This window comes from Erinaceus europaeus, chromosome 1 (assembly GCF_950295315.1).
Source record: "Erinaceus europaeus chromosome 1, mEriEur2.1, whole genome shotgun sequence".
Lineage (NCBI taxonomy): Eukaryota > Metazoa > Chordata > Mammalia > Eulipotyphla > Erinaceidae > Erinaceus > Erinaceus europaeus.
The window spans coordinates 21010641-21037526 of NC_080162.1; the positions used below are offsets into that span (position 1 = coordinate 21010641).

General features: G+C 46.2%; 1 protein-coding gene across 4 annotated transcripts in view; it reads left to right on the top strand.

Moving 5' to 3' along the window:
* The window catches only part of TSPAN15 (tetraspanin 15), a 71439-nt gene extending 61475 nt beyond the window's left edge, over positions 1 to 9964 (top strand). For all 4 annotated transcript variants that reach the window (XM_007524177.3, XM_016188584.2, XM_016188583.2 and 1 more), the window contains 3 exons: positions 7400 to 7447; positions 8411 to 8527; positions 9229 to 9964. In XM_007524177.3, coding sequence (XP_007524239.1) covers positions 7400 to 7447; positions 8411 to 8527; positions 9229 to 9378 — 315 coding nt within the window. In that variant the 3' untranslated portion in view covers positions 9379 to 9964. The remainder of the gene's footprint in view (positions 1 to 7399; positions 7448 to 8410; positions 8528 to 9228) is intronic.
* The last annotated feature ends 16922 nt before the right edge of the window (positions 9965 to 26886 follow it).

Here is a 26886-nt window from a genome sequence, read left to right on the forward strand (position 1 = left end):
TACGGCCTGAGAGTGAGATCATCCCATATTCATCCTTCTGTTTCTGACTTATTTCACTCAACATGATTTTTTCAAGGTCCATCCAAGATCGGCTGAAAACGGTGAAGTCACCATTTTTTACAGCTGAGTAGTATTCCATTGTGTATATATACCACAACTTGCTCAGCCACTCATCTGTTGTTGGACACCTGGGTTGCTTCCAGGTTTTGGCTATTACAAATTGTGCTGCCAAGAACATATGTGTACACAGATCTTTTTGGATGGATGTGTTGGGTTCCTTAGGATATATCCCCAGGAGGGGAATTGCAGGGTCATAGGGTAGGTCCATTTCTAGCCTTCTGAGAGTTCTCCAGACTGTTCTCCACAGAGGTTGGACCAATTGACATTCCCACCAGCAGTGCAGGAGGGTTCCTTTGACCCCACACCCTCTCCAGCATTTGCTGCTGTTACCTTTTCTGATGTGTGACATTCTCACAGGAGTGAAGTGATATCTCATTGTTGTCTTGATTTGCATTTCTCTGACAATCAGAGACTTGGAGCATTTTTTCATGTGTTTCTTGGCCTTTTGGATCTCTTCTGTGGTGAATATTCTGTCCAATTCCTCCCCCCATTTTTGGATGGGGTTATTTGTTGTCTTGTTGTTGAGTCTGGTAAGCTCTTTATATATGTTGGTTATTAAACTCTTATCTGATGTATGGCATGTAAAGATCTTCTCCCATTCTGTGAGGGGTCTCTTGATTTGGGTAGTGGTTTCTTTTGCTGTGAAGAAGCTTTTTAATTTGATGTAGTCCCATAGGTTTATACTTGCCTTAGTCTTCCTTGTAATTGGATTCGTTTCATTGAAAATGTCTTTAAAATTTATGCGGAAAAAAGTTCTTCCAATATTTTCCTCTAAGTATCTGATAGTTTCTGGTCTAACATCCAAGTCCTTGATCCACTTGGAATTTACTTTTGTATTTGGTGAAATACAGTGATTCAGCTTCATTCTTCTGCATGTTTCAACCCATTGTTTCCAACACCATTTGTTGAAGAGACTCTGCTTTCCCCATGTAATAGTCTGGGCCCCTTTGTCAAAGATTAGATGTCCATAGGTGTGGGGCCTCATTTCTGGGCTCTCAATTCTATTCCACTGGTCAGTGTGTCTGTTCATGTTCCAGTACCAAACAGTTTTGATGACAATGGCCCTATAGTATAGTTTGAGATCTGGCAGTGTGATGCCTCCGGTTCTGTTCTTTTTTCTCAAGATTGTTTTGGCAATTCTAGGTCTTTTCTGGTTCCAGATAAACATTTGTAGCATTTGTTCTATTCTCCTAAAAAATGTGCTTGGGATCTTGATGGGGATAGCATTAAATTTGTAGATGGCTCTGGGTAATATATTCATTTTGATGATGTTAATTCTTCCAACCCATGAGCATGGAATATCTTTCCACTTCTTTGTGTCTTTTTCAATTTCTTTGAGTAGTGACTCATAATTTTCAGTATACAAGTCTTTTACTTCTTTGGTTAGGTTTATTCCTAGATATTTTATTGTTTTTGTTGCTATAGAAAAAGGAACTGATTTCTGGATTTCAATTTCTTCTAACTTAGTGTTTGCATACAGGAATGCCACTGACTTTTGAATGTTAATTTTATAGCCTGACACATTACTGTATTGCCTGATGATTTCCAAAAGCTTCTTGCTGGATTCCTTAGGTTTTTCCATGTATACTATCATGTCATCTGCAAATAAGGAGAGTTTGACTTCTTCTCTTCCAATCTGTATGCCTTTAATTCCTTGCTCCTGCCTGATTGCTATGGCAAGAACTTCCAACACTATGTTGAATAGTAATGGTGATAGTGGGCAGCCCTGTCTAGTACCTGATCTGAGGGGAAATGCTTCCAGTTTTTCACCATTGAGTATGATGTTGGCTGTAGGTTTGCTATATATAGACTCCACTATCTTCAGGAATTTTCCATCTATTCCCATTTTTTGTAGTGTTTTGATCATAAAGGGATGTTGTATTTTGTCAAAGGCTTTCTCTGCATCTATTGATATGACCATGTGGTTTTTGGTCTTGCTTTTGTTGATGTGGTGGATCACATTGATTGATTTACGTATATTAAACCAACCTTGCATGCCTGGGATAAACCCCACTTGGTCATGATGAACAATTTTTTTGATATACTGCTGTATCCGGTTGGCTAGAATTTTGTTCAATATTTTCGCATCTATGTTCATTAGAGATATTGGTCTGTAGTTTTCTTTTTTGGTTGTGTCCCTGTCTGCTTTTGGTATCAGGGTGATGTTGGCTTCATAGAAGCTGGCAGGGAGTATTCCAGTGTCTTCAATCTTCTGGAAGACTTTTAAAAGTAGAGGTATTAGTTCTTCTTTGAAGGTTTTGTAGAATTCATTTGTAAAACCATCTGGTCCAGGACTTTTATTTTTGGGAAGATTTTTGATAACTGTTTCAATTTCATTAGCTGTGATGGGCCTGTTCATGTTATCCACTTCCTCTTTACTTAGTTTTGGAAGTTGGTAGGTATCTAGGAAATCATTCATTTCTTGCAGGTTCTCTAGCTTGGTGGCATATAGTTGTTCATAGAAGCCTCGCATGATATGTTGAATTTCTGCAGTGTCTGTTGTGATTTCTCCTCTTTTATTTACTATCTGATTTATTTGGGTCTTCTTTTTTTGTTTTGTGAGTCTGGCTAAAGGTTTGTCGATTTTGTTTACTCTTTCGAAGAACCAACATTTACTTTCATTGATCTTTTGTATGGTTTTCCTATTCTCAATGTTATTTATTTCTGCCCTAACTTTAGTAATTTCTGTCCTTCTGGTTGCTTTAGGATTCCTTTGTTGTTCTTCTTCTAGGTCTTTAAGATGTGCAATCAGGCTGTTTATTTGTGCCTTTTCTTGTTTCCTAATGTGTGCTTGTATAGCTATGAACTTCCCTCTTAGGACTGCTTTAGCTGTGTCCCAAATATTTTGATAGCTTGTGTCTTCATTTTCATTGAACTCTCGAAACATTTTGATTTCTTCCTTGATTTCCTCTTTGACCCAGAAGTTGTTAAGAAGTGTACTGTTGAGCTTCCACATTTTCGCACTGTTTCTAATCTTTTGTTGATTGTTAAGTGTTAGTTTAATTCCACTGTGGTCTGAGAAGATGCTTGGGATGATTTCAGTGCTCTTGAATAGGCTGATGCTGTCTTTGTGGCCTAACATATGGTCTATCCTTGAGAATGATCCATGTGGATTTGAGTAAAATGTGTATTCCAGTTTCTTGGGATGAATGACTCTGAAAATGTCCAATAGTTCTAGTTTATCTATCTCTTCATTTAGCTCCCTTATGTCTTTATTGATTTTCTGCCTGGATGATCTGTCAAGTTGAGATAGAGGGGTGTTGAAGTCCCCTACTATGATTGTGTTACTGTTGATATATTGCTGTAGCTCTTTCAGTAGAAGTTTGATGTATTTAGATGGCTTCTCATTGGGTGCATAGATATTAATAATTGTTAAGTCCTCTTGATTGACTGATCCTCTGAGCAGTAAGTAGTGTCCATTCCTATCTTTTTTAATCTTATCTATTTTAAAGTCTATAATGTCAGATATGAGAATAGCTGTTCCTGCCCTTTTTTGTGGGCCATTGGCTTGAATGATAGTTTTCCATCCTTTCACTTTAAGTCTGTGTTTGTCTTGTTGCGTTAGGTGAGTTTCCTGTAGACAACATATTGTTGGGTTGTGTTTTCTGATCCATCTTCCTACTCTGTGTCTTTTAATAGGTGAATTCAGTCCATTGACATTTATTGATATCAAAGATTGAAGATATTTTAACGCCATTCTTGTAGAGTTTTAGAGTGTTTTGATATATGTTCTATTTGTGGTGGTCTGGTTGTTTATAGGAGACCTTTCAGAAATTCTTTCAAGGCAGGCTTGGTGATGGTTGCTTCCTTCAACTGTTGCTTGTCTGAGAAGGTTTTGATGCTTCCATCTAGTCTGAATGACAATCTAGCAGGATATAGTATTCTTGGCTGAAAGCCTTTCTCATTGAGCACTCGATAGATATCTTGCCATTCTCTTCTGGCCTGTAGTGTTTGTATGGAGAAGTCTGCTGCTAATCTTATGGGTTTTCCTTTGTAGGTGACTCTTTGTTTTTCTCTTGCAGCCTTGAGGATCCTTTCTTTATCCTTATTCCTTTCCAATCTAAGTATGACATGTCTTGGTGTCTTTAGGTCTGGGTTAATTCTGTTTGGGACCCTCTGGGCTTCTTGAATCTTTATGTCTTTGGTGTTGTCTAGACTAGAGAAATTTTCAGCTATTATGGCCTGGAGAATGCTTTCTTCCTCCCCTTCTCTTTCTTCCTCTGGTAAGCCAATAATGCGTATATTGTTTCTTTTGAAGTCATCCCATAGGACTCTGTTGTTGTTTTCAGCATCTCTTAATCTCTTTTTGAGATCTCTTACTTCTTTTTTAGTTGTCTCTAATTCATCCTCAATCTTGCTAATTCTGTCTTCAGCCTCATTGATTCTATTCTCTCTGCCCTCTACTGCTTTCTGGAGTTCATCTATTTTGTTGCCCTGCTCTGATACTGTTTTAGCTTGTTCAGTTAGTTGCCTTCTTAGCTCAGCGATTTCAGCTTTCAGCTCTCTAATAACCATGAGATTATTAGAATTTTCTTCCATATTCTCATTTGTTGTTCCTGCATTTCTGATTACAATTTTTTCAAATTCTTTACTCACTCCTGTTATTATTTCCTTAGCTAATGTTTGGATGTTGAACTCGTTGTTTTGTGCTTCACCCTCTGGAGGACTTTTAGCTGGACTCTTGTCCTGGTTCGAGTCTCCAATATTTTTTCTTGTTGTTTTAACCATTTTATATAAGTTAACAGTTTTTTCAATCCCTGAGTTGGAGTTCAGTGGTGTAAAAGCCTTTTTTTTTTCCCCCTGTATGCTATGGGAGCCTGAGGGCTTTTAAACTATCAATAGGCTTCTTGGCTTAATCACTGACTCCTGACCAAGAGATAAAGCAGGGTGTGGCAGAGATACTCCAGTGGTTATGCAAAGAGACTTTCACAGCCCCTCAGCTATGCCACCGAGAGGCATAGGTCTTCTCCTGAGTTTCCCGGTCAGATCTCTGTACCCTGGTGTCCCTCCCTGTTTCTGCTCCAGACTCTGAGGGCAGTAGCAATGGAGACTCAGAGTTGTACTTGGTGAGTCTCTGGGGAGCCTCCTCCTCCCTTCAGCTGTCCCCTTGTTGTGGAGCAGACTGGAGGTGGTGTCTCCACTGACAAACTGTCGAACTAAGCAGCCACTTAATCTCTCCTTAGGCCCCTCTCTCCTCTCTGTCACCAGCCACGCGTGTTTGTACTCACGGGTGATTTACTGGGTTCCTGTGGTCATTCTAGTCCTGTCCTGTTTTGGTCCGGGTGGTCTCCTCTGGTATTCCTAGTTGATCCGGGAGAGGAGAGGAGAGGAGAGGAGAGAAAGCGATCTGCTGCTCGTAGCTCCGCCTCCGGAAGTCCTTTTTCTACTATGTAAATTTCTTATTCATATTTATCTCCTGTTTGCTTTAAAAAAAATTTTTTTTTTTTACTAGAGAGGACAGAGAGAAATTGAGAGAGGATGAGGGAGGAGAGAGAGGGAGAAACGAAGACAGACACCTGCAGACTTGTTTCAGACCCATGAAGCAGACCCCCAGGAGGCGGGGAGTGGGGGCTCGAACCCTGGTCCTTATGCATGGCGATATGTGCATTTAACCAGGTGCACCACCGCTGTCCCCTTCCTGTTTGCTTTTCTAGAATATAAATCCCATGAAGGCAAGGGCTTTGTTTTGTTCTTTATTCCAAACACCTAAAACAGTGAGTGGCACACGGTAGGTATTCAGCTAATGCTTACTCAGTGACTGGCTGGATGAGGGAACCGAGGCAGAAAGCAACCAGCTACTCCACACCCCCCACACGTGCTCCCCGCCTGACCTTCACGAGGGTCACGTTCATGGAGGGGTCATAGAAACTGGCCAGTGCAGAGAATGCAGGCCGACGGCAGCTGGGGTTTATTTCTCAGCCTCCCAAGTGGCTTGAACTTCCCCCTAAGGGCTGCTGCTTTGCCAGCGCCATTTTTTATGTGATTTTTTTTTTTTTTGTAACATATTTTGTACTGTTGACAGAAAGGTTCGACTAATTGAAATTCCCCAGTCTTGAACCTCCAAGCGAGTTTATTAATCAGACAATACAGATGTGATTTTCTTTCTTGCTGGGGCCCAGTAGCGCCCGGGACACAGTCTAGACTGAGAGAAATTATTTACTCCCACACCGAGTCCTGTCATGTTGTCTACTCTGGGTGACCTCTGAACTCTAACAGCCCTTTTGGAAGGGAGTGTAGATGCCTTTCCTTGTTTTTCCAGATGCTGGGAGTGTGGGCAGTCAGTCAAGCCAGCACTGCTGCACTGCCCTGTGTCCCCACCCAGACTTATGGCTCATTTTATGTTCAAAAACAGCCTTTGAGGTGGAACCACTAATCACCATGACTGCATGGAAAGGATCAATCAACCCGGCCGATCCGATAGCTGTTCACTAAACATTCACACACGGCCTCCCTGTGCCGGCAGCACATGCAGTGGTGACCCTCGAGCTCCCTAGTGACAGAGTGGGACGGCCACACCGGCCTCCCTGCTCCTCTCCTGCGTCGCTGCTGCCCACTCTCACCCACACCACAGCCGCGTTTGTTTAGCTGTGGAGGAGAGAGAGGCGGGGCAGTGCACCCAGCTTGCCCTCACCTGGTGGAAGGATGCCACAGGTGTAAGCAGTGAAGGAAGTGCCCCCTTGGCAACTTTGGCCTGCGAGAGGGACTTGGTGAGGCCTAGGGCTGACCACAGCACCTGGATTAATCAGTAACAGCTGGGAGTCCTGAGCTCCACTCCACTGGGGGGGGGGGGAACATGGGTGACAATTCCGCTGGCATGTTTGGGCTTGCCCTCAGTAAACCACAGCTGGCCAGGGTTCAGGCTGTGGCCTGAGGTTTTCCTTCAGAAGAGCCAATGGAGCAAGAACCCCCGGGCCCTGATCTTGTTGGCAAAGCCTCTGGGTGCTGGCAGGGAGCTGGGTGTGGTGTTTTTTCTTGGTCTTCTGGGCCTCCACAGGTGGGGGAGTAGGCCCCTACCTGAGGGCTACATACCACTTCCCATTCCACCGTCCCTCCCTGGGTGTTTCTTTTGGGGAGGAAATCAGGGGTACGGACACCTTTTGGTGCCTCAGTTTCCTCATCAGGATAGTAGGTGAGAGAACAGTACCAGAATGGCAGGGTGGGCATGTCCCTCCACCCATCCTGTACAGCTCCATGCCTCCCCCACAAAACAGGGAGGGCAATGTCTTCATACCACACACACTGAGGGGTGTACCTGGGCTAACGGACGTTTCTGTTTCAGACAGAAGTTGTGAACACCATGTGTGGCTACAAAACCATTGACAGGGAGGTAATGTCTTTGAATTCTCTCTCTCTCTCTCTCTCTCTTTTTCTCTCTTTTTCTCCAAGAGGGTTGCTCTTCCTGTCCCTTCCCCGGTGACTGGAGGGCTTCCTAGACACAGGGCACCTGGCTGCTGAGATCTTTCCAACATTCTAGCCTGTGGTCAAGAAGCAGAAACTGTTAGGCTTTCCACCCCCCTAGTCAGACACAAGAAGATTCAGGGTGCCAGGAATCCCCCCCCAAAAAAAAAAACCAGGGACGATACCTACGCAGGTCTGCTGAGTCCCTACTGTGTACTTGTAATCACAAGTCTCCAAGCCCTTCATAGCACCCGTGTGCCCAGCCAGGCTCAGCCTTCAGATTCCCTGGAAGCCTTCAGACCTCCCTCTGGGGCACGTCCCCACACCCCTTGGCTCAGCTTAAGCTGACCCGGTGCTGAGAAGAGAGAGTTCTTTCCACACTAGTATTTCTGTAAATCCCAGTATATAGTAAAACCATTCAGAAGCCTACTGGCTTTTGTATCCATGGAGTTGGGAGCTTTTTTTTTTTTTAAAGGCAATTTTTAAAAATTTATAATTAATAGTGGTTTACAAGATTATAAAATTACATGATAGAGTTCACATACCACACCCACCACCAAAGTTCTGTGGCCCTACCCTCCCAACCATAACCACCATGGTTCTCATAGACTCTCATCTGAGAGAAGAGCCAGGTAGACCGCCCCTGAGAGATACAGTTCCTCAGCCCCCAACTCCAAATCACTGAGAAGCCCAGGAGTCACACCCTAACTCCCCCAGTGTTCTTTAGGGGACAGTGTTGCCACTGAGCCCCTATGGTCCAGAGCCTTCCTCTCCCGTTGCTTGTGAGAGAGCCCAGCAGTCTGAGAGGTTTGCCAAGCCCTTGAGAGCAGTGGAGAGCGGGGCAGAGCGGGGCTGGGCCCAGCCTGGTGCTCAGACCTGCTCCTTCCCACAGCGCCTCAGCGTGCAGGACATCATCTATGTGCGGGGCTGCACCAACGCCGTGCTGATCTGGTTCACAGACAACTACACCATCATGGCAGGCCTCCTGCTGGGCATCCTGCTCCCCCAGGTGGGCTGTCCCCCTGGCTCTAGGATTGTGGGTGGGGTGGGTGGAGCAGGCTGGGGCTGTCGTGTGGCTTGGAGCTTGCAAACATGCAGAGGAGGCGCAGAGAGAGGTAAGTGAAGGAGGTTCTTGTACCAGCAGTCTGGGTTCACCCTGGGAGCCCTGGGGGGCTGGGAGGAGAGGGCAGATGGCAACTGGGAAATTTAGGGAATTTAGAGGGTCACCCAGGGCTTTAAGGTACTTTTTCCTCCAGTTCTGTGAGGTAGGTCCATTTGCTATGCCCATTTTACAGAGGAAACTAAGTTGTGGAAAATCTAGGTGAAGGGGCCGGGGCAGTTAAGCGCACACATTATAGTGTGTAAGGAATCTATGTTTAAGCCCTTGGTTCCCATCTGCAGGGGGGTGGTGAAGCAGGGCTGCAGGTGTCTCTTTCCCTATCTGTATCCCCCTCCCCTCTCTGTTTCCATTCAGTAATAAATGAATAAATAGATTTTTTTTTAAAAAAAGAAAGAAAACCTAGGTGGTTTGCCCAAGGACTTCCAGATATTGTATGGCAGCTGGGCTAGAGATGGGAGTCTCAGAGTAGAGGGGCCCCTGCTCGCTCGTAGGACCCAGGGAAGGTCTGTGGGGCTGCATGGGTAGTGGGGGCTCTTTGAGCCACACCCTCACCCCCACGCAGGCTCTCACCTGCCCTGTCTCCTCTTCAGTTCCTGGGGGTCCTGCTGACATACCTGTATATCACCCGGGTGGAAGACGTCATCACGGAGTATTCTGTCACTGACGGGCTTCTGGGACCTGGCGGCAAGCCCAGTGTGGACGCGGCAGAGACAGGCTGCTGCATGTGCTACCCCGGTTAGGACCTCAGCCTGACGGAGCCAGGACCCACTGCTCAGAACATGCATGGGAGCTGGGCAGCCCGTGGGCCCTCTCTCCACACCCAGCTCTGACCGAAGCCCAGGCTATTTGCTCTGGCAGCCTACACAGGAGGCCAAACCCCTGCCCAGCTCCAGGAGCACTGTGCCGACCCACCAGCACTGCTGGGCACAAGAAACAACAGTGTCCCTTCTCTGGGCCTGGGCTGCTGGGAAGGTGGGAACTCAGCCGGGGCCTATTTCACTTGTGGCAATGCCTTTGTGTTCCCTTTGTGATCAGTGTGGTAATGACCCGGAAACTGGGAGAGAGGAAAGCATGTGTCCCATGAAGGAGGGGGTGGGGTCGAGTGTAATTGCCGCCCCCCCCCCTTCCCAGAAGGCAGCTGGGGTTCATTTCTCAGCTTCCCAAGTGCCTTGAACTTTTCCCCAAGGGCTGCTGCTTTGCCGACATCATTTTTTATGTGATTTTTTTTGTGATGTTTTTTGTACTGTTAATGAAAAGCTAATCGAAATTCCCCAGTCTTGTCCCTCCAAGCCAGTTTATTAATCAAACAATAAAGATGTGATTTTTTTTCTTGGTCTTTCATTTGTGCTGTTTGGGTGGGGAGGGAGTGAGGAAGACTTCAATTTGGGCTTGGAAGATGCTGCGGGTACAGAGGTTGTAGTGGAGCCACCTAGGAGGCCAGGATCTGATATTCTCAGGGGCTCTGGTCCGGAGGATTTGCAGTGGGCTCCGAGCTGCCTGCACTTGCTTGGGATGGCCTCCTCCACACTCTGCTGCTGCTGCTTAAAGAAAGGTCTCTTCCCATCTCTGCTTGTGGGCTGGGCCTGGACCCTTGCATTCCTGCCTTTCCTGCCAGGAATTTACCTGCCAGGAAAAAGAAAGAGGCAGAGATAACAACACTTTTCACAGCTGCATAGTATTCCACTACATATATATATATGCCCTAACTTGCTCAGCCACTCATCTTTCATTGGGTATCTGAGTTGCTTCCAAGTTTGGACTATTATAGATTGTGTGACTCTGAACATAGGTGTATACACAAACCTCTTTGGATGAGTGTGTTTGATTCCTTAGGATATATCCCTGTTGGTATGCTTCTAATTCTGCTTCTAAAAACCCCTTCTGTTTCATTTGGTTTAATCCCCCCTGCTTAACACTATTCTATTTACATAACTAAGCACCAGCATGCCTGCATGGCATTGGTTTAATCCCCACTGGTTCATGATGTCTTTTTGCTCCGCCTCCTCTTGTAGTACACCCTGATTTGCACCAGTCACTTTTCGCTCCACCCTCTCTGCATCACATCCTGTTTCCGCCCTACTTGGCGAGTATATATAGGATTGTGTTTTTAGTTTAGTTTAGTTTTTAGTTTAGTTTTAGCATAGCTTGGTTTAGATTGTGCTGTGTCCTGCATGAATAAAGAGATACTGCGTACAGCCCAGCCATGAGTCTCTGGTCTTCTGTTACCCGCTTGTGAAGCCAGCCCGGCATATCCCCAGAAGAGGAATTGCCAGGTCATAGAGTAAAGTCTATTTCTAGCCTTCTGGTGAGTCCCCAAACTGCTTTCCACAGGGGTTGGACCAATTTGCATTCCCACCAGCAATTTAAGAGAGTCTCTTTCCCCCTTATACCCTCTCTAAGAGCTGGTATTTCTGTCTTTTTTTTTTTTTAATATTTTAATATATGAAGTCATCTCCTTTACCTCATTTTGGATAGACCTCAAAGGTATCACGCTGAATGAGATAAGCCAGAGAGAGAAGGATGAATACTGGATGGCCTCACTCAGAGCGGAAATTAAGAAACAAGGACAAGAAGGGAAAACACAAGCTAAAAACTTGGACTGGGTGCTGTGTAATGAGCCAAAGGAAAAGATTCTGGGGAAGGAGAGAGAGGAGTGGGATAGAGGGGTGCAGGGGCGCTGCTTTATGGTGATGGAAAAGGACCTGGGTTGGGGGAGAGAGTGTCTTGCAGACACCTATCATGGGGAGGTGAGGGGTTGTGTCTCTGTCACTCAGTATACTATAAACCATTAATCACCCTTCCAGTTAAGTAGGGGAAAAAAAAACCACTTATTTCACAGACTGGGAAACCACACCAACAGCTACAGCAGATACAAAGTCCTCTAAAAGAAAAAAAAAAAGACTTCTCTGGGAAATAGAGGATGGGAACTAGAAATACTGGGTTTGAGAAGGGCCAGTGCTCACAAAGCCATAGCAGTAGAACTGGAATAACTTTCCATTTAATAAACTTAGTAAGGAGTTTATTTTTTGGGGGGTGATCTAATATTGACTTACAAAATTATGAGATAACAGATGTATAATTCCATACCATCCACAACACCAGAGTTCTGTAGCCATCCCCTCCATTAGAAACAAGTAGTTCTTCCAAGGTCACAGATATGGGTTGACTATTATTTCTATAACTATATTTATATATATTCACCCTTTGTTCCCCCTGTGCTCCAGTCTTCTCTTCTTTTTTAAGTCACATCTACACCTATTACTACTACTTAATCTCCTTCCTTTTTTCCTTTTCTCTCTCTGGGTCCTGATGGAATTGGAGTTCAGAGCCCTCTGGTCATCTTCCCTTAATATTTCTCTCCCTCTGGGGGTATAGACCAAAAAAAAATTGGGGGAGGCGGTGCAGAATGTGGGAGTTCTGGCTTCCATAATTGCTTCTCCACTTAGACACAGGCGTTGGGAAGTGGATTTACAACCCCAGCTTGTTTCTTCCAGGTCTGGAGTTAGGAAGCACAAGGCTCAATGCAAAACTTGGAACCCATCGCCCTCTGCTGGAGACCTGCAGAGATCAGATCACCCAAGAAGCCTTGGATTCTGCTGATAAGACTATCCTGTACCCTTGTCAGTAGCCAAAGCAACAGACCCACGACTGCAAAGGCCTCAAACTTGAAGAATTTGGTCTAGAGGAACTGTCATCTTACCCAGATCTTGATCTGCATGCGTATCACCCTAATTATGGAATGTGGTCTAAAAAGGGGCTGGAGAGGGAACTTCAAAACAGATAGGCTTCGTGCAACGAAAGCAAACACACCGGTGGCATGATTTGTTTCAGGAACTTCTCAGCATCATATAGACAGGAACTTGTCGAATTCTCACAGCCATATGTGGTGATACCTGACAGCTCTGCTTTGCTGATCGAGAAGCTGGGCACAGAGCAGGGGCATAATCTGCCCCCAGGTCCAAGGCTGGGACATCATGAAGCCTTGTGTGAGCCCAGACAGGCTCTCGCCAGACATTTATGTTCTGTCCCATTGCCTCTGTGGCTTCATGGCACCAGCAATTCACAACCAGGGACAAGGGCCACTCTCTTTGTGGGGTGGCCATTACAGCCACTGCTTGGGGCCTCTGTCTGGTCTCCACTGTGACCTCTGGATGCAAGGCCTGTCCACAGTTTGTGCCTAGTCTATTGTCCTGGGATTCTCTCAGTGCTCAGAGGGGGAGAGGGCAGCTGAGTCATGGGCAGCAAGATGCAGAAGCATGTGTGTGTGCCTGTGGGGGTGCTGGGCCTGTACTGAGTCTGATTTTTTTTAATTGAAATGAATTTTAATACAGAAAATGAAGATAGTATTTTGTAAATTTGTCACTCATATTGGGTATATTTCTATTTGGGGGAAATTGGTTTCCCCATTACACTTTGAGAGATGAAATATTACAGCTTGTACATCCAGACAAAAAAATTAAATGAAATGAATGAAGTAGTTACTAAGGTAATGTAGGTCAGAGGGTGAAAAGTGAAGGGTCACTTATTATTAAAAAGAAATCCAAAGGACGGCTGTATCGTGATCTCTCGCTAGTTCCATGGGTGCCTCCTTTTGGGCAAACATGAGTAATTCAGTAGACATTCAAGCAGCTTTTTCGAAAAAAAATTTTTTTTAAATTTCTTTATTGAGGGATTAATGTTTTACAGTCAACAGTAAATACAATAGTTTGTACATGCAAAACATTTCCCAGTTTTCCACATACCAATACAACCATCATTAGGTCCTCTGCCATCACATTCCAGGATCGGAACCCTCACTGCCCCCCCCCCAAAAAAAAAAGGTTTTCACATGACTCTGATTGCTATCGCCATGATAATCTGGTATAGGTGGCTCAGTGTTGAGAGCACCGTAGGTGCTAGTCCCACAGAATACATGTTGGGAAATGCTCTGATGTTGTTAAAATTTTCGGAAGGCTCTTGCTGGGCGGGCTAGGTTCACGGGCGGGTAACAGAGACGCGGAGACAACGGCTGGGCAGGGAAGCTGTATTTCTTTATTCAGGAACAACGATTCATAAACTAAGACAAACTAATCACCAAACAGAACTCTGCTGTCTCTTTGCAGCGGCGCAAGCACTCTCTCTTACTCTGTAACTCGGGAACTCTGGAACTCTCCTACTGGGGAACCCTCTGAAACTCTGGCACTCTCGAACTCAGGAACCCTCTCTCCGGGTTCCTTGGGGCGGGGCCAAGCGGCCCGCGAAATTAACTGGACTGATCCAATTCTCCTGGCGGGGGAGGGCTAGAACAAACCAATGTAAAGCATACGACACTCTGATGTCCCTGGGGCTTTCAGAGATTTCTGCATTCCCTCCTGCGTCACAGGCTCCTCCTCTCTCCTCCTCCTCCTTCCTCCCGCCCCAAATGGACCCAAACTACAACCCACCACTCCTGGCAGCCATTTTTCCCATTTTAATGAATGGGACAGAATTTGAGAGGGGCAAGGAATACAGGGAGAGAGAAAGACACCTGCAGACCTGCTTCACTGCTTGTGAAATGACATCCTGCAGGTGGGGAGCGGGGACTCCAACCGGGAGCCTTGCATCTCTTGTTCTTCTTACTGTGTGCACTTAACCAGGTGCGCCACCGCCAGGCCCCCAGGAGTCTGAATGGTTTTGTAAATTTTATTTATTTATTTATTTATTTATTTATTTATTTATTTATTTATATTAGATAGAGACAGAGAGAACATGAGAAGGGAGGGGCGATAGTGAGGGAAAGAGACAGAGAGACACCTGCAGCTCTACTTCACCACATTTGAAACCTTCCCCCCTGCAGGTGGGGACCAGGGACTTGAATCTGCATTTTTGCACTCTGTAATGTGTGCGCTTAACCAGATGCACCACCACCTGGCACCTCATAAAAATATTTATAAAGGAATGTTTGAAGCATGGAAAGGTGTCATAGTGGGGGAGTTCCCAATCGCAGACCTGGAGGCATCCTCTCCACAGGTTCCACTTTGCTTTCTGGGAAAGGCCAGTGGCTGCAGTTTGGAAGAGAAGTGTCCACAGGAGCTCGGCTACCTGGAGGCACAAGCCATGAGCCCAGGTCCATGTGTGCCACAGCTTAAGGCCAGGGCTGTCTGCGTGTGCTGGTGGTGATGTATGGGGGGCACAGATCCCACAGCCTGGGGAGAGGCCTGTCACTTCTGCACTGAGTCTTGAGGAGGTTGACCCCAAGGCCAGCCTGGCCTAAAGGCGTGTCCCTCCTCGACTCTGAGATGGCACCAAGCTCAGGGGTAAGGGAGCTGCCTCCTCACACAACATACCCTAAAGGTTCCCCTTTCTCGTGCGTGAACGATATGTGACCTCCCTTTATAAGGTCATAACTTGGGTCCTTATAGGCTGGTAACTTGCCTTTGAGCCCAAGCTGGATATGAGAAGAGGGTGTAACCTAAGAGCATGAATGAGGTGCACCTGGGGGTAGATAACATGGCGTGAGTGACACACGCTTTCCTTACTGGGCCCTACATACTTCCGCTATGTTCCTACTAGATGGTGATCAGTGTAATTAACCCTGTGTGTGAACAGTAATCGAGCTGTCTCTCTGAAGCACTCCCCGAAGTTGGTCCTTTCCTCAACGCCTCACCCTCACCGCCGGTTCCGGTTCCCCATGTCTCTGCTGGCTGGAGGATGCCCAGCAACAGTGATGGTGGTGGAGAGAGGGGAGGACAAGGTTTCTAGGTTCCAGGGTAATGTGACCCATTAAAAATCAGACTCGGGGCCAGGCAGTGGTGCACCTGGCTAAGTGGACACTGGTGCTTAACCAGGTTCACCACCACCTGGCCCCTCATAAAAATATTTTTTAAAGAAATGTTTGAAGCATGAAAAGGTGTCATAGTGGGGGTATTCCCAATCGCAGACCTGGAAACATCCTCTCCAAGGATTCACAGATGGTGAAGCAGTGTTGCAGGTGTTTCTCTGTTCTCACTCTCTACCTCCCGCTCCCTCTCTCTATTTCTCTGTCTCTGTTCAATAATAAATAAATAAAAATATTTAAAAATATTTTTATTTATTTTCTATATGTGTGTTTAACTAGGTGCACCACTGCCCAGCCCCCTGTTTTTTTATTATTATTTGTTTATTTTGGATAAAAACAGAGACAAGTTGAGAGGGAAGGGGAAATGAGGAGGATAAAGAAATAACCTGCTGCCAAGGACTGGCGTAAGGGTCCTGGTTTGAGCCCCCGGCTCCCCACCTGCAGGGGAGTCACTTCACAAGCGGTGAAACAGGTCTGCAGGTGTCTATCTTTCTCTCCCCCTCTCTGTCTTCCTCTCCTCTCTCCATTTCTCTCTGTCCTATCCAACAACAACAACATCAATAACCACAACAATGTTAAACAACAAGGGCAACGAAAGGGAAAGTAAATAAATATTTAAATATATAACAGGAATACCTGCCGCCCTGCTTCAATGTGTGTAAAGCTGCCCCCCAACAGGTGGGGACCTGGAGCTTGAACCTGGATCCTTATACATGGTGACATGTGTGCTTAAATGGGTGTGCCACTCCCTGCCTCCCTTTTACTGTTTTTATTAGGGAAATGATGATTTATAGGAAAGTTGTTGTCAAATACAGTCATCCCTTGCCACTTCATGCTTGGACACTCAGGGCTTCATTCTATTGTGGTTTTTGCAAATATTCACTAAACAGTTGATGGAGACAGTGAAAGGATACAGTGCGGGCTGCATTGTCTGAGTCAATTATACACCCCTGTATTACAATTAAAATCAAAGCGACTGTCCGTATGGACTGCCGGCCTGTGCATACGAGACGCCCCGCAAATCCTTCCCGGCCGGTGCTCGTCAGCTCCTTGTGTGTGACTGAAGTCGGGTGTGGGGAAACCAAGCCAGTCAGAGCGGGTTTCTCTCAGACCAGCTTCTGCATCGCTAGGCACTGGAGCAGCTTTGCTCTTGGAAGTGTTTGCGATTCCTGAGAACCTCTGTCTAAGCCCCACGAAGGCTCCTAAACGTGCTGCTGCTTCGCAGCCTTCTGCCGATGAAACTAGGCTCCAGAGGAAGATGCTCACCATCCAGGAGAAGGTGAAGCTCTGGGATATGAGCAAAGATGGCGAGAAAATCATGGAGGTCGCCCGCCATCACGACGTGAATGAGTTTACTGTTTGCTCCGTCCGTAAAGATGAAAAGAACATCCGTGCAACGGCTACTGTCTCTTTCAAGGAAGCAAAGCTGATGGGGTGTTATTTCATGTCTAGAGGGCTCTAACAATGTTAAAAACCATATTTAAAAGGTCACAAACAGGTTTTCTATGTTCTAGCTATGAAAATATTTGATTTCTAAATAAAGGTTCTAACTTCGAGGAAATCACTTATCTCGGTAGAATTTGGAGCTGATTGACTACCATAAACAAACGAGGGGTGACTGTAGGTACAACTCCCATCTTTCTGTGATAGTGGCTTCACACCACTCCCACCAACTAGGTTCTTCTCCAGTTCTCAGTGGCTGCATCAAAGTCATTCCTTGCTTCCTTGATTGTCCACAGCCCTTGACTGTCCACAGCCCATTGCCCTCTCCCCCTCGAAACACTTTGTTCTTTGTCTCCAAGACGTCAGTGCTGCCTGATTCCTCTCTGATTTCTGCGGTCCCTCCTCCTCTGCCCCTTCCCAGCCCCTCAGAGTTGTTTTCGCCCGGCTGGCTTCACGGGCAGGCGGGTAACAGATGACCAGGGACTCATGGTTGAGCTGTAGGCAGTATCTCTTTATTCATGCAGGACGCAGCACAATCTAAGACGAGCTAAGCTAAACTCAAGTACCCTAAAACTCACAATGCTGTCTTTATATATACTTGCCAAGTAGGGTGGAAACAGGATGTGACATAGAGAGGGTGGAGAGAAAAGTGACTGGTGACAATCAGAGTGTGACAAGGAGAGGATCAGGGTGTGACAAGGAGAGGGGGTGGAGCAAAAACATATCATGAAACAGTGGGGATTGAATCAATGCCCTGGAGGGAGGGTGGTGCTTGTTAACAGCGGTTATGTAAATAGAATGAAGTGGTTATGTAAATAGAATAGTGTTAAGCAGGGGGGATTTAAACCAAATGAAACAGAAGGGGTCTCATGCATACCAACACCTCAGCATACGAGGTCCTCGCCTGTCTTTTCTATCTATACTCACTTTCTCATCTTGATAACTTCTTGTCTCTTGGGTGTAAAGAAAACCTCTCTAAATGGATTCTCCAAGTGGCCTTTCTTCCTTGGTCTTGCGTAGTCAGATGACTTAGGGGCAGTGTCATTCAAATGTCTACTAGAAAGAGATGCCCCAGTTCCCAGTGCTGACATTTTGTCTTCCTCGCCTCAGCCACTCTCAGAACTGCCAGGACATCTCAGTGAATGGATCCCTCCAGTCTGCCAATTGCTTAGGTGAAAGACCTTCAGTGGGGTCTGACTGCTCCATGTTCCCTGTGCTTCCCAACCAGGAATCCTACCACATTCATCTTGAAGAAACACCCAGCAGGCTTTTTGTTTGTTTGTTTTCCCCAGAGCACCTGAGGATCAGAGGCAGTGAGTCATGCATGTTAACCCAAGAAGATAGTTGTAGCGAGCAGGAAGTCTCAGGTGTGATGTTGCTGTCTTACACAACTCAGAGGACCAGTGGGAAGAGTCAGTGCACACGGTGCTGGTGCCATCCTGAGACCCTGGGCGGACACAGAGGACATGAACTCTGGAACCCCAATCTGTGGGTGGCCCACACCTTCTCTGGGTGACTGCTCTGCACTCAGAGTCCATCAAGTAAAAGTTGCCCCCCACCCCACCACTGCCTTGTCACTGGTGGGCTCCACTGCTCCAGGCCAACTTTTTCAGCTATAAAGAGAGAGACAGAAAGAGGGAAAGATGTTACAACACTGAAGTTTCCTCCAGTACAGTGGTGGCTAAGCCTCCCACCCACCCCATGCTTGCTGTGTACAGGTACATCAATTTTCACCTATAAAAATACATAATGATGGGCTGGGGAAGCAGGCAGAGCAATGGCTATGCAGAAGACTTTCGTGCCTGAGGCTCTGGGGGCCCAGGTGCATTTCTCTGCACCACCTTAAGCCAGATCTGAGCAGTGCTCTGGTGTTTCTTCTTTCTCTCCACATGAGTGTGTGTGTGTGTGTGTGTGTGTGTGTGTGTATGTGTGTGTGTGTCTTCTGCTAAAAAATAAAATCTTCTGAGGGCTGGGCAGTGGCACACCTGGTTAAGAGCACTTAGCAAGGTTTGAGCCCCCAACTCTCCACCTGCAGGAAGGACACTTCACAAGCAGTTAAGCAGGTCTACAGGTGTCTACCTTTCTCTCATCCTCTCTTTCTCCCCCTCCCCTCTCAATTTCTCTTTGTCCTATCGAATAATAATAAGTGGAAAAAATGGCTGTCAGGAGCCATGGATTCACAGGGCCAGCACCAAGCTCCAGTGACAACACTGGAGGCCAAAAAAAGAAAAGAAAAGAAAAGAAAGAAAGAAATAAAGAAAGAAAGAAAGAAAAAACTTTTTGAAAAAAATCCATAATGACTATGTTAGAGAAAAGGGGTCAGGGGGGGAGTTGGCAGTAGCACAGTGGGTTGAATGCACATGGTGCAAAGCGCAAGGACCAGTGTAAGGATCCCGGTTTGAGCCCCCCCAGCTCCCCACCTGCAGTGGAGTGGCTTCACAAGCGGTGAAGCAGGTCTGCAGGTGTCTATCTTTCTCTCCCCCTCTCTGGCTTCCCCTCCTCTCTCCATTTCTCTCTGTGCTATCTAACAAGGACATCAACAACAATAATAACTATGACAACAATAGAAAACAAGGGCAACAAAAAGGGGAAAAAAAATATATATAAAAGAAAAGGGGTCAGGGAGCAGAATGGTTAAGGAACATGCCTAAATGCTCCCATTTTGTGTTGCCATTAGGATTTGAAAACAGACTCCAAGGCCGTTGTTCCCTCACATTGTGCCACCTGGCATTTGTGGTCCAGTTACCACCCTGGATCCTTCCAAGACAGGAGGCTGACCTGCTATCACCCTACTGGGTTTCAGGAGACTCCCCCAAATGTTATAGGGCTGCTGTCTCTGGAACAGCGTGCCAGCTCCCAGGCTGATTCTTAGTATAGAGAACCAAGGCAAACAGGAGTTACGTAGCTTCTGTCTTGCTGAATCTGACCACTAGATGGCGGCAGTGACCTAGACTTGAAGGCTAGACTTCAAACCTCGCCCTCTCCACCGCCCGCCCCTGGGGTCTGCTAGAGTAGCAGTTAGCACGTTATGTGTCTCACTCCTCCCCCAAAGGAGAGAGTGGAGAAAGGGAGGGAGCCTGCATATAGAAGGCGCTCAATGAATGCTAAAAAATGGTCAGCCTGTGAAGTCAGCATAGTTGGGATTTTCCATTCCTGCTTCGTAGATTCGATATTAACAACGTGTCAGTGTCAGCTCTGCTTAGGTATTCAGCATCTTTGGGGGTTTGTTTGTCTGCCTCCAGGGTTACCGCTGGGGCTCAGTGCCTGCACTAAAAATTCCTTGTGGCCATTTTATCCTTTCCTTTTAATTTACTTTATTTTATTTGATAGGTCAGAGAGTTGAGAAGGGAAGGGAGATCAAGTGGGAGTGAGACAGACACCTGTAGGCCTGCTTCACCACTCGTGAAACATCCCTGCTGTAGGTGGGGAGCAGGGACTCCGAACCCAGGTCCTTGTGCATGGTAATTCGTGTCCTCAACCAGGTGAACCACCGGCCGGGAGCACATTTAGTAGTTTGTTTATTCCTATGTTATCACCACAGTAATGAGGCAGGTGCCTCTTTTATAATTCTGGATTTTTTAAAATTTAATTTAATCCTTAAAATGTTTCATAAAAACTCCCCCAGTTCTGTTGAGATATGTTGACCTGTGGCACTGTATAAGTTTAAGGTGTGCATTAGAATGATTTGACTTACACACAAGGCTTCCCATTATCCAAAAGTAAAACATTCCCATGAACTTTTTTTTTTTTAGTTGCCACCAGGGCTATTGCTGGGGTTCAGTGGCTACATGAAGGATCCATTTCTCCCAGTGGTCATTTTCATCTTCTTTTAAATTTTTTTATTTACCTTTATTATTTTACTTTATTTTGCCTCCTGTCACTGGGGCTAGGTGCTGGCACTATAAATCCATGGCTCCTGGTAGCCACTTTTTCCTCTCCCCCCCCCATTGTTATTCCACAGGACAGAGAGAAATCAAGACAGCAGAGATAGAAAGGGAGAGAGAAAGATAGGCACCTCCAGACCTGCTTTGCCACTTGTGAGCGTCCCTGCTGCAGATGGGAACAGGGGGCTCGAACCTGGATCCTAGCACAGGTCCTAGTGTGTAGTACTATGTGTGCTTAACTGGGTGTGCTATCATCCAGCCCCATTTCCTTTTTTCACAGAGACAGAAAGAAAATTGAGAGGGGCAAGGGAGGTAGAGAGGGAGAGAATCCAAAGAGAAACCTCAACTAGACAGTATCTGCATGCAAGATTAAAATATATTTAAAAATCTATGACTGTGGTCTGGGAGGTAGCGTAGTGGTAAAGCTTTGGACTCTCAAGCACGAGGTCCCGAGTTTGATCCCTGGCAGCACATGTGCCAGAGTGATGTCGGTTCTTTCTCTCTCTTCCTATCTTTCTATAAAATCTGAAAAAAAAAGTCTATGACTTAGTACAACTTAAAAGAAAAAGACACAGTTCAACTCTGGATTGTCAGGGATTGAACCTGGGACTTGAGAGCCTCTGGCATGAGAGTCTTTTGCATAATGATTATGCTGTCTCTCCCACCTCCACACAATGAAATTTTAGCTTTAACTCACATGGGGCCCCAAACAGTGTTCTTCCTTCCATCCTGTGTCTTCACCATCTTCAACAGACAGCATCCGAGGTCACTGTGAGTGAAAAAGGTGTAAAGAGGATAAAAAATTGGGGGTAGGGGAGATAGGCTGAAACCCAAACCCAGACAGATGTGTGTCTGTCCCACTCCATTTGTGTGTCTGTCCCACTCCATTTGTCAGAACTTAGTCACACAGTACCCCAAAGACTACTGAGACTGAGGCTTGTAGTCCAGGGTGGAAGAAATGTTGAGTTCTAGCCAAAAATTAAAGAACAGAACTTTTTATTTATCAAACTATTCCAGATATTGGTAAAGAAACCAATTCTCACAAGTGAAAAGGGTAATTTGAGTTTTTATGAGACTCCGACTTATAATGGATTGAAATCAAATGTTACTCACAAGCTCATAACAATGCCAAGGAAAGAAAGCCAACAAAACTGATGTGTTTCCTTTGGCCAGAAGAGTAAGTCATCTTCTTTCTTTTTAAAAGTCAACATTCATTTTATTTATTTCATTTGAGTGTTGAGAGAGAGAGAGAATAGTATCGCTCGAGTGTATGCGTTACTAGGATGGAACTGGGACTCTCGGACCTACAAGTTCTGCTTTCTACCAGATGAGCTTTTTCCCCAGCCAGCAATTCATCTTCTTAAAACGTGATCAATACAGTGAAAAAATCAAAACACTTAGACTGCTTTTCCTATATGAACAGTATCTGGATGTTGGTATGCATGAGACCCTTTCTGTTTCATTTGGTTTAAATCCCCCCTGCTTAACACTATTCTATTTACATAACCACTTCATTCTATTTACATAACCACTGTTAACAAGTTCCACCTCACTCCAGGGCATTGGTTCAATCCCCACTGTTTCATGATATGTTTTTGTTCCACCCCCCCTCCTTGTCACACCCTGATCCCTTCTTTATCACACCCTGATTTTCACCAGTCACTTTTCTCTCCACCCTCTCTATGTCACATCCTGTTTCCACCCTACTTGGCAAGTATATATAAAGACAGCATTGTGAGTTTTAGAGTACTGTACTTTGAGTTTAACTTAGCTCATCTTAGATTGTGCTGCGTCCTGCATGAATAAAGAGATATTGCGTACAGCTCAAGCATGAGTCCCTGGTCGTCTGTTACCTGCCTGTGAAGCCAGCCCGGCGAAAACAACATAGCCCGTCAAAAACAACATCTGGATATCCAGGTAATCAATGAGAGAAGACACCGATCTATAAAAAGTATTCTAGATAATAAATGAAATATGCAACACAATCTGAAAGTTCCTACCTGCCTCTTTTCTCACAAAACTTTATATTTCCTGTTAGACTGCTTGGTGTCTAGAGGCCTGCAGGAGGAGCCAGTCCAGGGTCGAAGGCACTAGAGCATCTAAGAAATACTTAGAACATGTGCCCTGGGAAAGAAAGTCTAGAGTCTGGAGGGTCTGGTGGGCTGTAGTCAACAAAGGAGTCATGGCAGCTAAAGGTGGATGGGAGAAACCTTGAAACCAACTTCTTTTTTTTTTAATTTATTTTATTTATTTATTCCCTTTTGTTGCCCTTGTTGTTTTATTGTTGTAATTATTATTCTTGTTGTCGTTGTTGGATAGGACAGAGAGAAATGGAGAGAGGAGGGGAAGACAGAGAGGAGGAGAGAAAGATAGACACCTGTAAACCTGCTTCACCGCCTGTGAAGCGACTCCGCTGCAGGTGGGGAGCCGGGGTTCGAACCGGGATCCTTATGCCGGTCCTTGTGCTTTGCGCCACCTGCGCTTAACCCACTGCGCTACAGCCCGACTCCTGAAACCAACTTCTATGTCATGTTAGAAGCTGCAAGACTTCTTCTCCTTCTCCTTCTCCTCCTCCTCCTTCTTCTTTCCCTTTATTGGGGGAATTAATGTTTTACAGTAAATACAATACTTTGTACATGCATGACATTTCCCATGTTTCCACATGACAATACAACCCCCACTAGGTCCTCTGCCATCATGTTCCAGTTCCAGGAGCTGAACCCTTCCCCCCACCCACCCCAGAGTCTTGTACTTTGGTGCACACACCAGTTCCAGTCCAAGTTCTTCTTAGTATTTTCTCTTAGAAGCTGCAAGACTTCTAAACCCAGGGCATCAACCTGTTACTTGTTTAACTTCACTTTAGTTAAGCTCAGTGTTGTGATGACTGGCCCTTGCTCCCTTCCCATGTCACCTCAAGGGCTTTGCTCAAGTGACATGTCTAGGTGGTCTCTCCTCCAGCTTTTAGGGCTAGACTTCTCCCACACCTTCCATGAAGGGGGAAGCAGAACTTACCCCATTCTCTTAAATAGCAAATGCAGAGTCGGTATGGCAGTTCCCTTTCCTCATTCTCCTCGTCTCAGTCAAGTCCAGATTCAGGATCAAAGGGACTACCCAGAAGCATGGATGATGGGTGACTGTCTTTGAGGACCAGCTGCCACCAAGTCAGTGGTCCCTCTGAAGTAATTGCTATTATTAGCTCCAGTATTCTGTTTGTAGGAGAGGTAAAATTTACACTCCGAGATTGAGATGTAGGAGGAGAAGCAGATGGGCTCATTCTCTTGGAGAAGTCTCACCACAGGAGAGATGGCCATGCCTCAGTGCTGTCCTGAATGAAGACAGACACACACACACACACACACACACACACACACACACACACACACACACTCACAGTAGTGGATCTCAAAGAAGCCCCAGAGAATTCTGCCGGGCTAGCTTCACGGGTGGGAGACAGAGGACCAGGGACTCATGGCTGAGCTGGGAACGCAGCTCAATCTTTATTGCTGAGCGGGGATGCAATTCGATCTAGCTATATCTAATCACAATCCTGTCATATATATCTTGAGGCGGAAGTGTCAGGAAGAGGAAGTACGTAGGATAGGGTGTGGGGAGAAGGAAAAAGCGGACCAGTAGGGATTAAACCAATGAATACAATGATTATGTAAATAGACTACAACTGTCAAGCAATGCAACAGAAGGGGTCTTAGAAGCAGAATTTAGAAGCATACCAACAGAATTCCATTCAGGATGGACCCTAAGCCAGTGGCATCTTTCAGGGGAATGAGTTGGGTGGTGGAAGGTTGGGGAAACTCAGTCTTGTAGACACTAGCATGAAGAAAGCGCAAGCACACAGGCAGGGCAGAGCAGGGCACTGAGATGGAGGATGGAAGAAAAGCTGGAACAAGAAGAGGTTTCAGCCATGCCACTGAATTTGGACTTGACTGAAACACACCACCAGTAAGCTTTGCTGTGGGAAAGCTGGAGATGTGTCTGGTGAGGAGAGGACCAGGAGGTGGGAATAGCTGTTTCCAGAATTCCAAGTGGCACTTTGGAGTGAAATGGTTTTGAATCCCAGGTTGTAGTGGTCCAGCCTCCAGTTGCCATCCTTTTCCCTCACTAGAGCAGCCTGCTCCATCTTTCCTCAGAAAGCCCTTTCTTGTACTGAAAACCCATCTACCTCTGGGTAGCTGCCTGGTCTATGTCCAAAGTGCTAGAGACTAGACCCCAGCCTGCCTATGGGGCTTCTAGGCAAGCCAGAGGGAAGGGGAGCTACCTAGAACTCCCAATTCTAAAGTCAGGTGGATCTGTGTTCTCACTCTCCAGTTGGGTTGTAGCCAGTGAAAAAGAGCCTCATTTGAGTATTGATGCTATCTAAAATCATGCTTGTTTTTTCTTTAGAAAAAAAAAATGTAGGGGCTGGCAAAATAACTCACTTGGATGGTGCATAGTTTTCCCATGGGCATTTGATCATGTGCAGGATCAAGACTGGTCTCCACCATTTTGAAGGAAGTTTCATGGCTATTCTCTCTCTCTCTCTCTCTGAATATGGCCTGGAGTGGTGGAACCCTCTAAATAACAAAACAAACAAAAAAGGCAACTAAGATACACAGCTTTTGGAAGGAGACTCTTCTGGGAAGGAGGCAGGCTCAGGTTCAATATTTTTCTTGGCTACTGTCAATCGCGCAATTTGGGGAAATATTTAAAATAAATAAGCAGAAGAAATCCTACTTGTTACAGTTGAATAATAAAGGAGGAAGGGTTGTCTCTGTCCTTTGGGGGGAAGCTTTTCAAGGTGACAGACCCTATAACTGTCTTTCCATCCCATTTCCCTATGTTTTCACTTTGTTCATAAGGTCAAGGGGAAAGACTTCCGGCAGATGTCTGAATCCACTGTGAGCCACTCCCCTCCCCCCACCCCGCCCCCATCTTCCTAACCAGGAAGCCCAAGGGCGAGGTTCAGGTTGAACTCCCTTAGCAACTAGTTGGCTGCTGGGGTTGCACCCCTCTGTCCAGCACTTACCCTCTGCAGCCTCTCTCCGTCTGCTTTACCAGCACCCTGAAACCTTGGGATTTAGGGAGTTTCCTTCTAGTGGGAAAGCCTCCCTACCCCCTCTGTCTCTTCTGCCTCCTCCCTCTTACCAAGACTTGGGCACAGGAAGAATCAGCTTCTCCAGCATCTATTAACAGGGGTGGAGCTGGTGACCTAGAGTCTCAGAGTCCAGCCCACGCCCCACCCCGCCCCAGCTGAGTCTAGCCCACTCCCAGGCAAAGGAGAAGGAGAAGGCAAGGCGGGGTATTGTTGAGGGAGACCCGCAGCTGCCCAACTGAGAGGCTGGGCAGCCTGAATAGCTTCACAGCTCTGGGCCAGCCTTGCTGAATGGGGGCTGCATCCCTCCCAGGCAGTGGCCCGGAATAGATGACATTTTCATTGCAAACTAACAAGGGGGAGAAATCCAATTACCTTACAAAGGGGCTCCTGTGGTGGAGGCCTCACTGCCTGGGGAGAGAAGGGGAGGGGAAAGGGGATAGGGAGAGGGAAAGAGGAGGAGGGAGAGAGAGAGAGAGTGTGTGTGTGTGTGTGTGTGTGTGTGTGTTGGGGGGGTGTTTAAAGGGGCTCCCACCACAGCCTGGAGAGGAACAAAGCCCCTACCTCACCCCCCAGTCCCAGGGGCATGTGGAATAGTCTACAGGGAGGTGAGATGGTACCCAGGGCTTTTGAATTCATTTCACTCAGCCATGAGTATCTGCATGGGATGCTCCAGGTCCCTGGAGGGTGGGCGTCCTGACCCACTGGAGTTTGGAGCCCTGAGGGAAATACCACAGAAACTGTAGTTCCCTTGAGGCAAGAAGCCCCAGGCTCTCTGAGCATCACTCGGAATGTGGTTCCCCAGGTTTGAATCATCAGGTATTCTGCCCATTTTTTGCTTTGGCCACACCCACCTGAGATAGTAATCCTGCTGTTTCAAATGCTTTAAAAATGTAGCAGAAGCCATTTCTGAAGTGAAGTCATGGTAATAGCCCAATGCTGTTAAATTTCAGCTAAGTTCTGGGCCAACCAGTCTTTGGAGCTAGAAGCTGGAGGAGCTGCAGTGATGTGGAGAGGGCCCTTAACACGTGAATGCCTC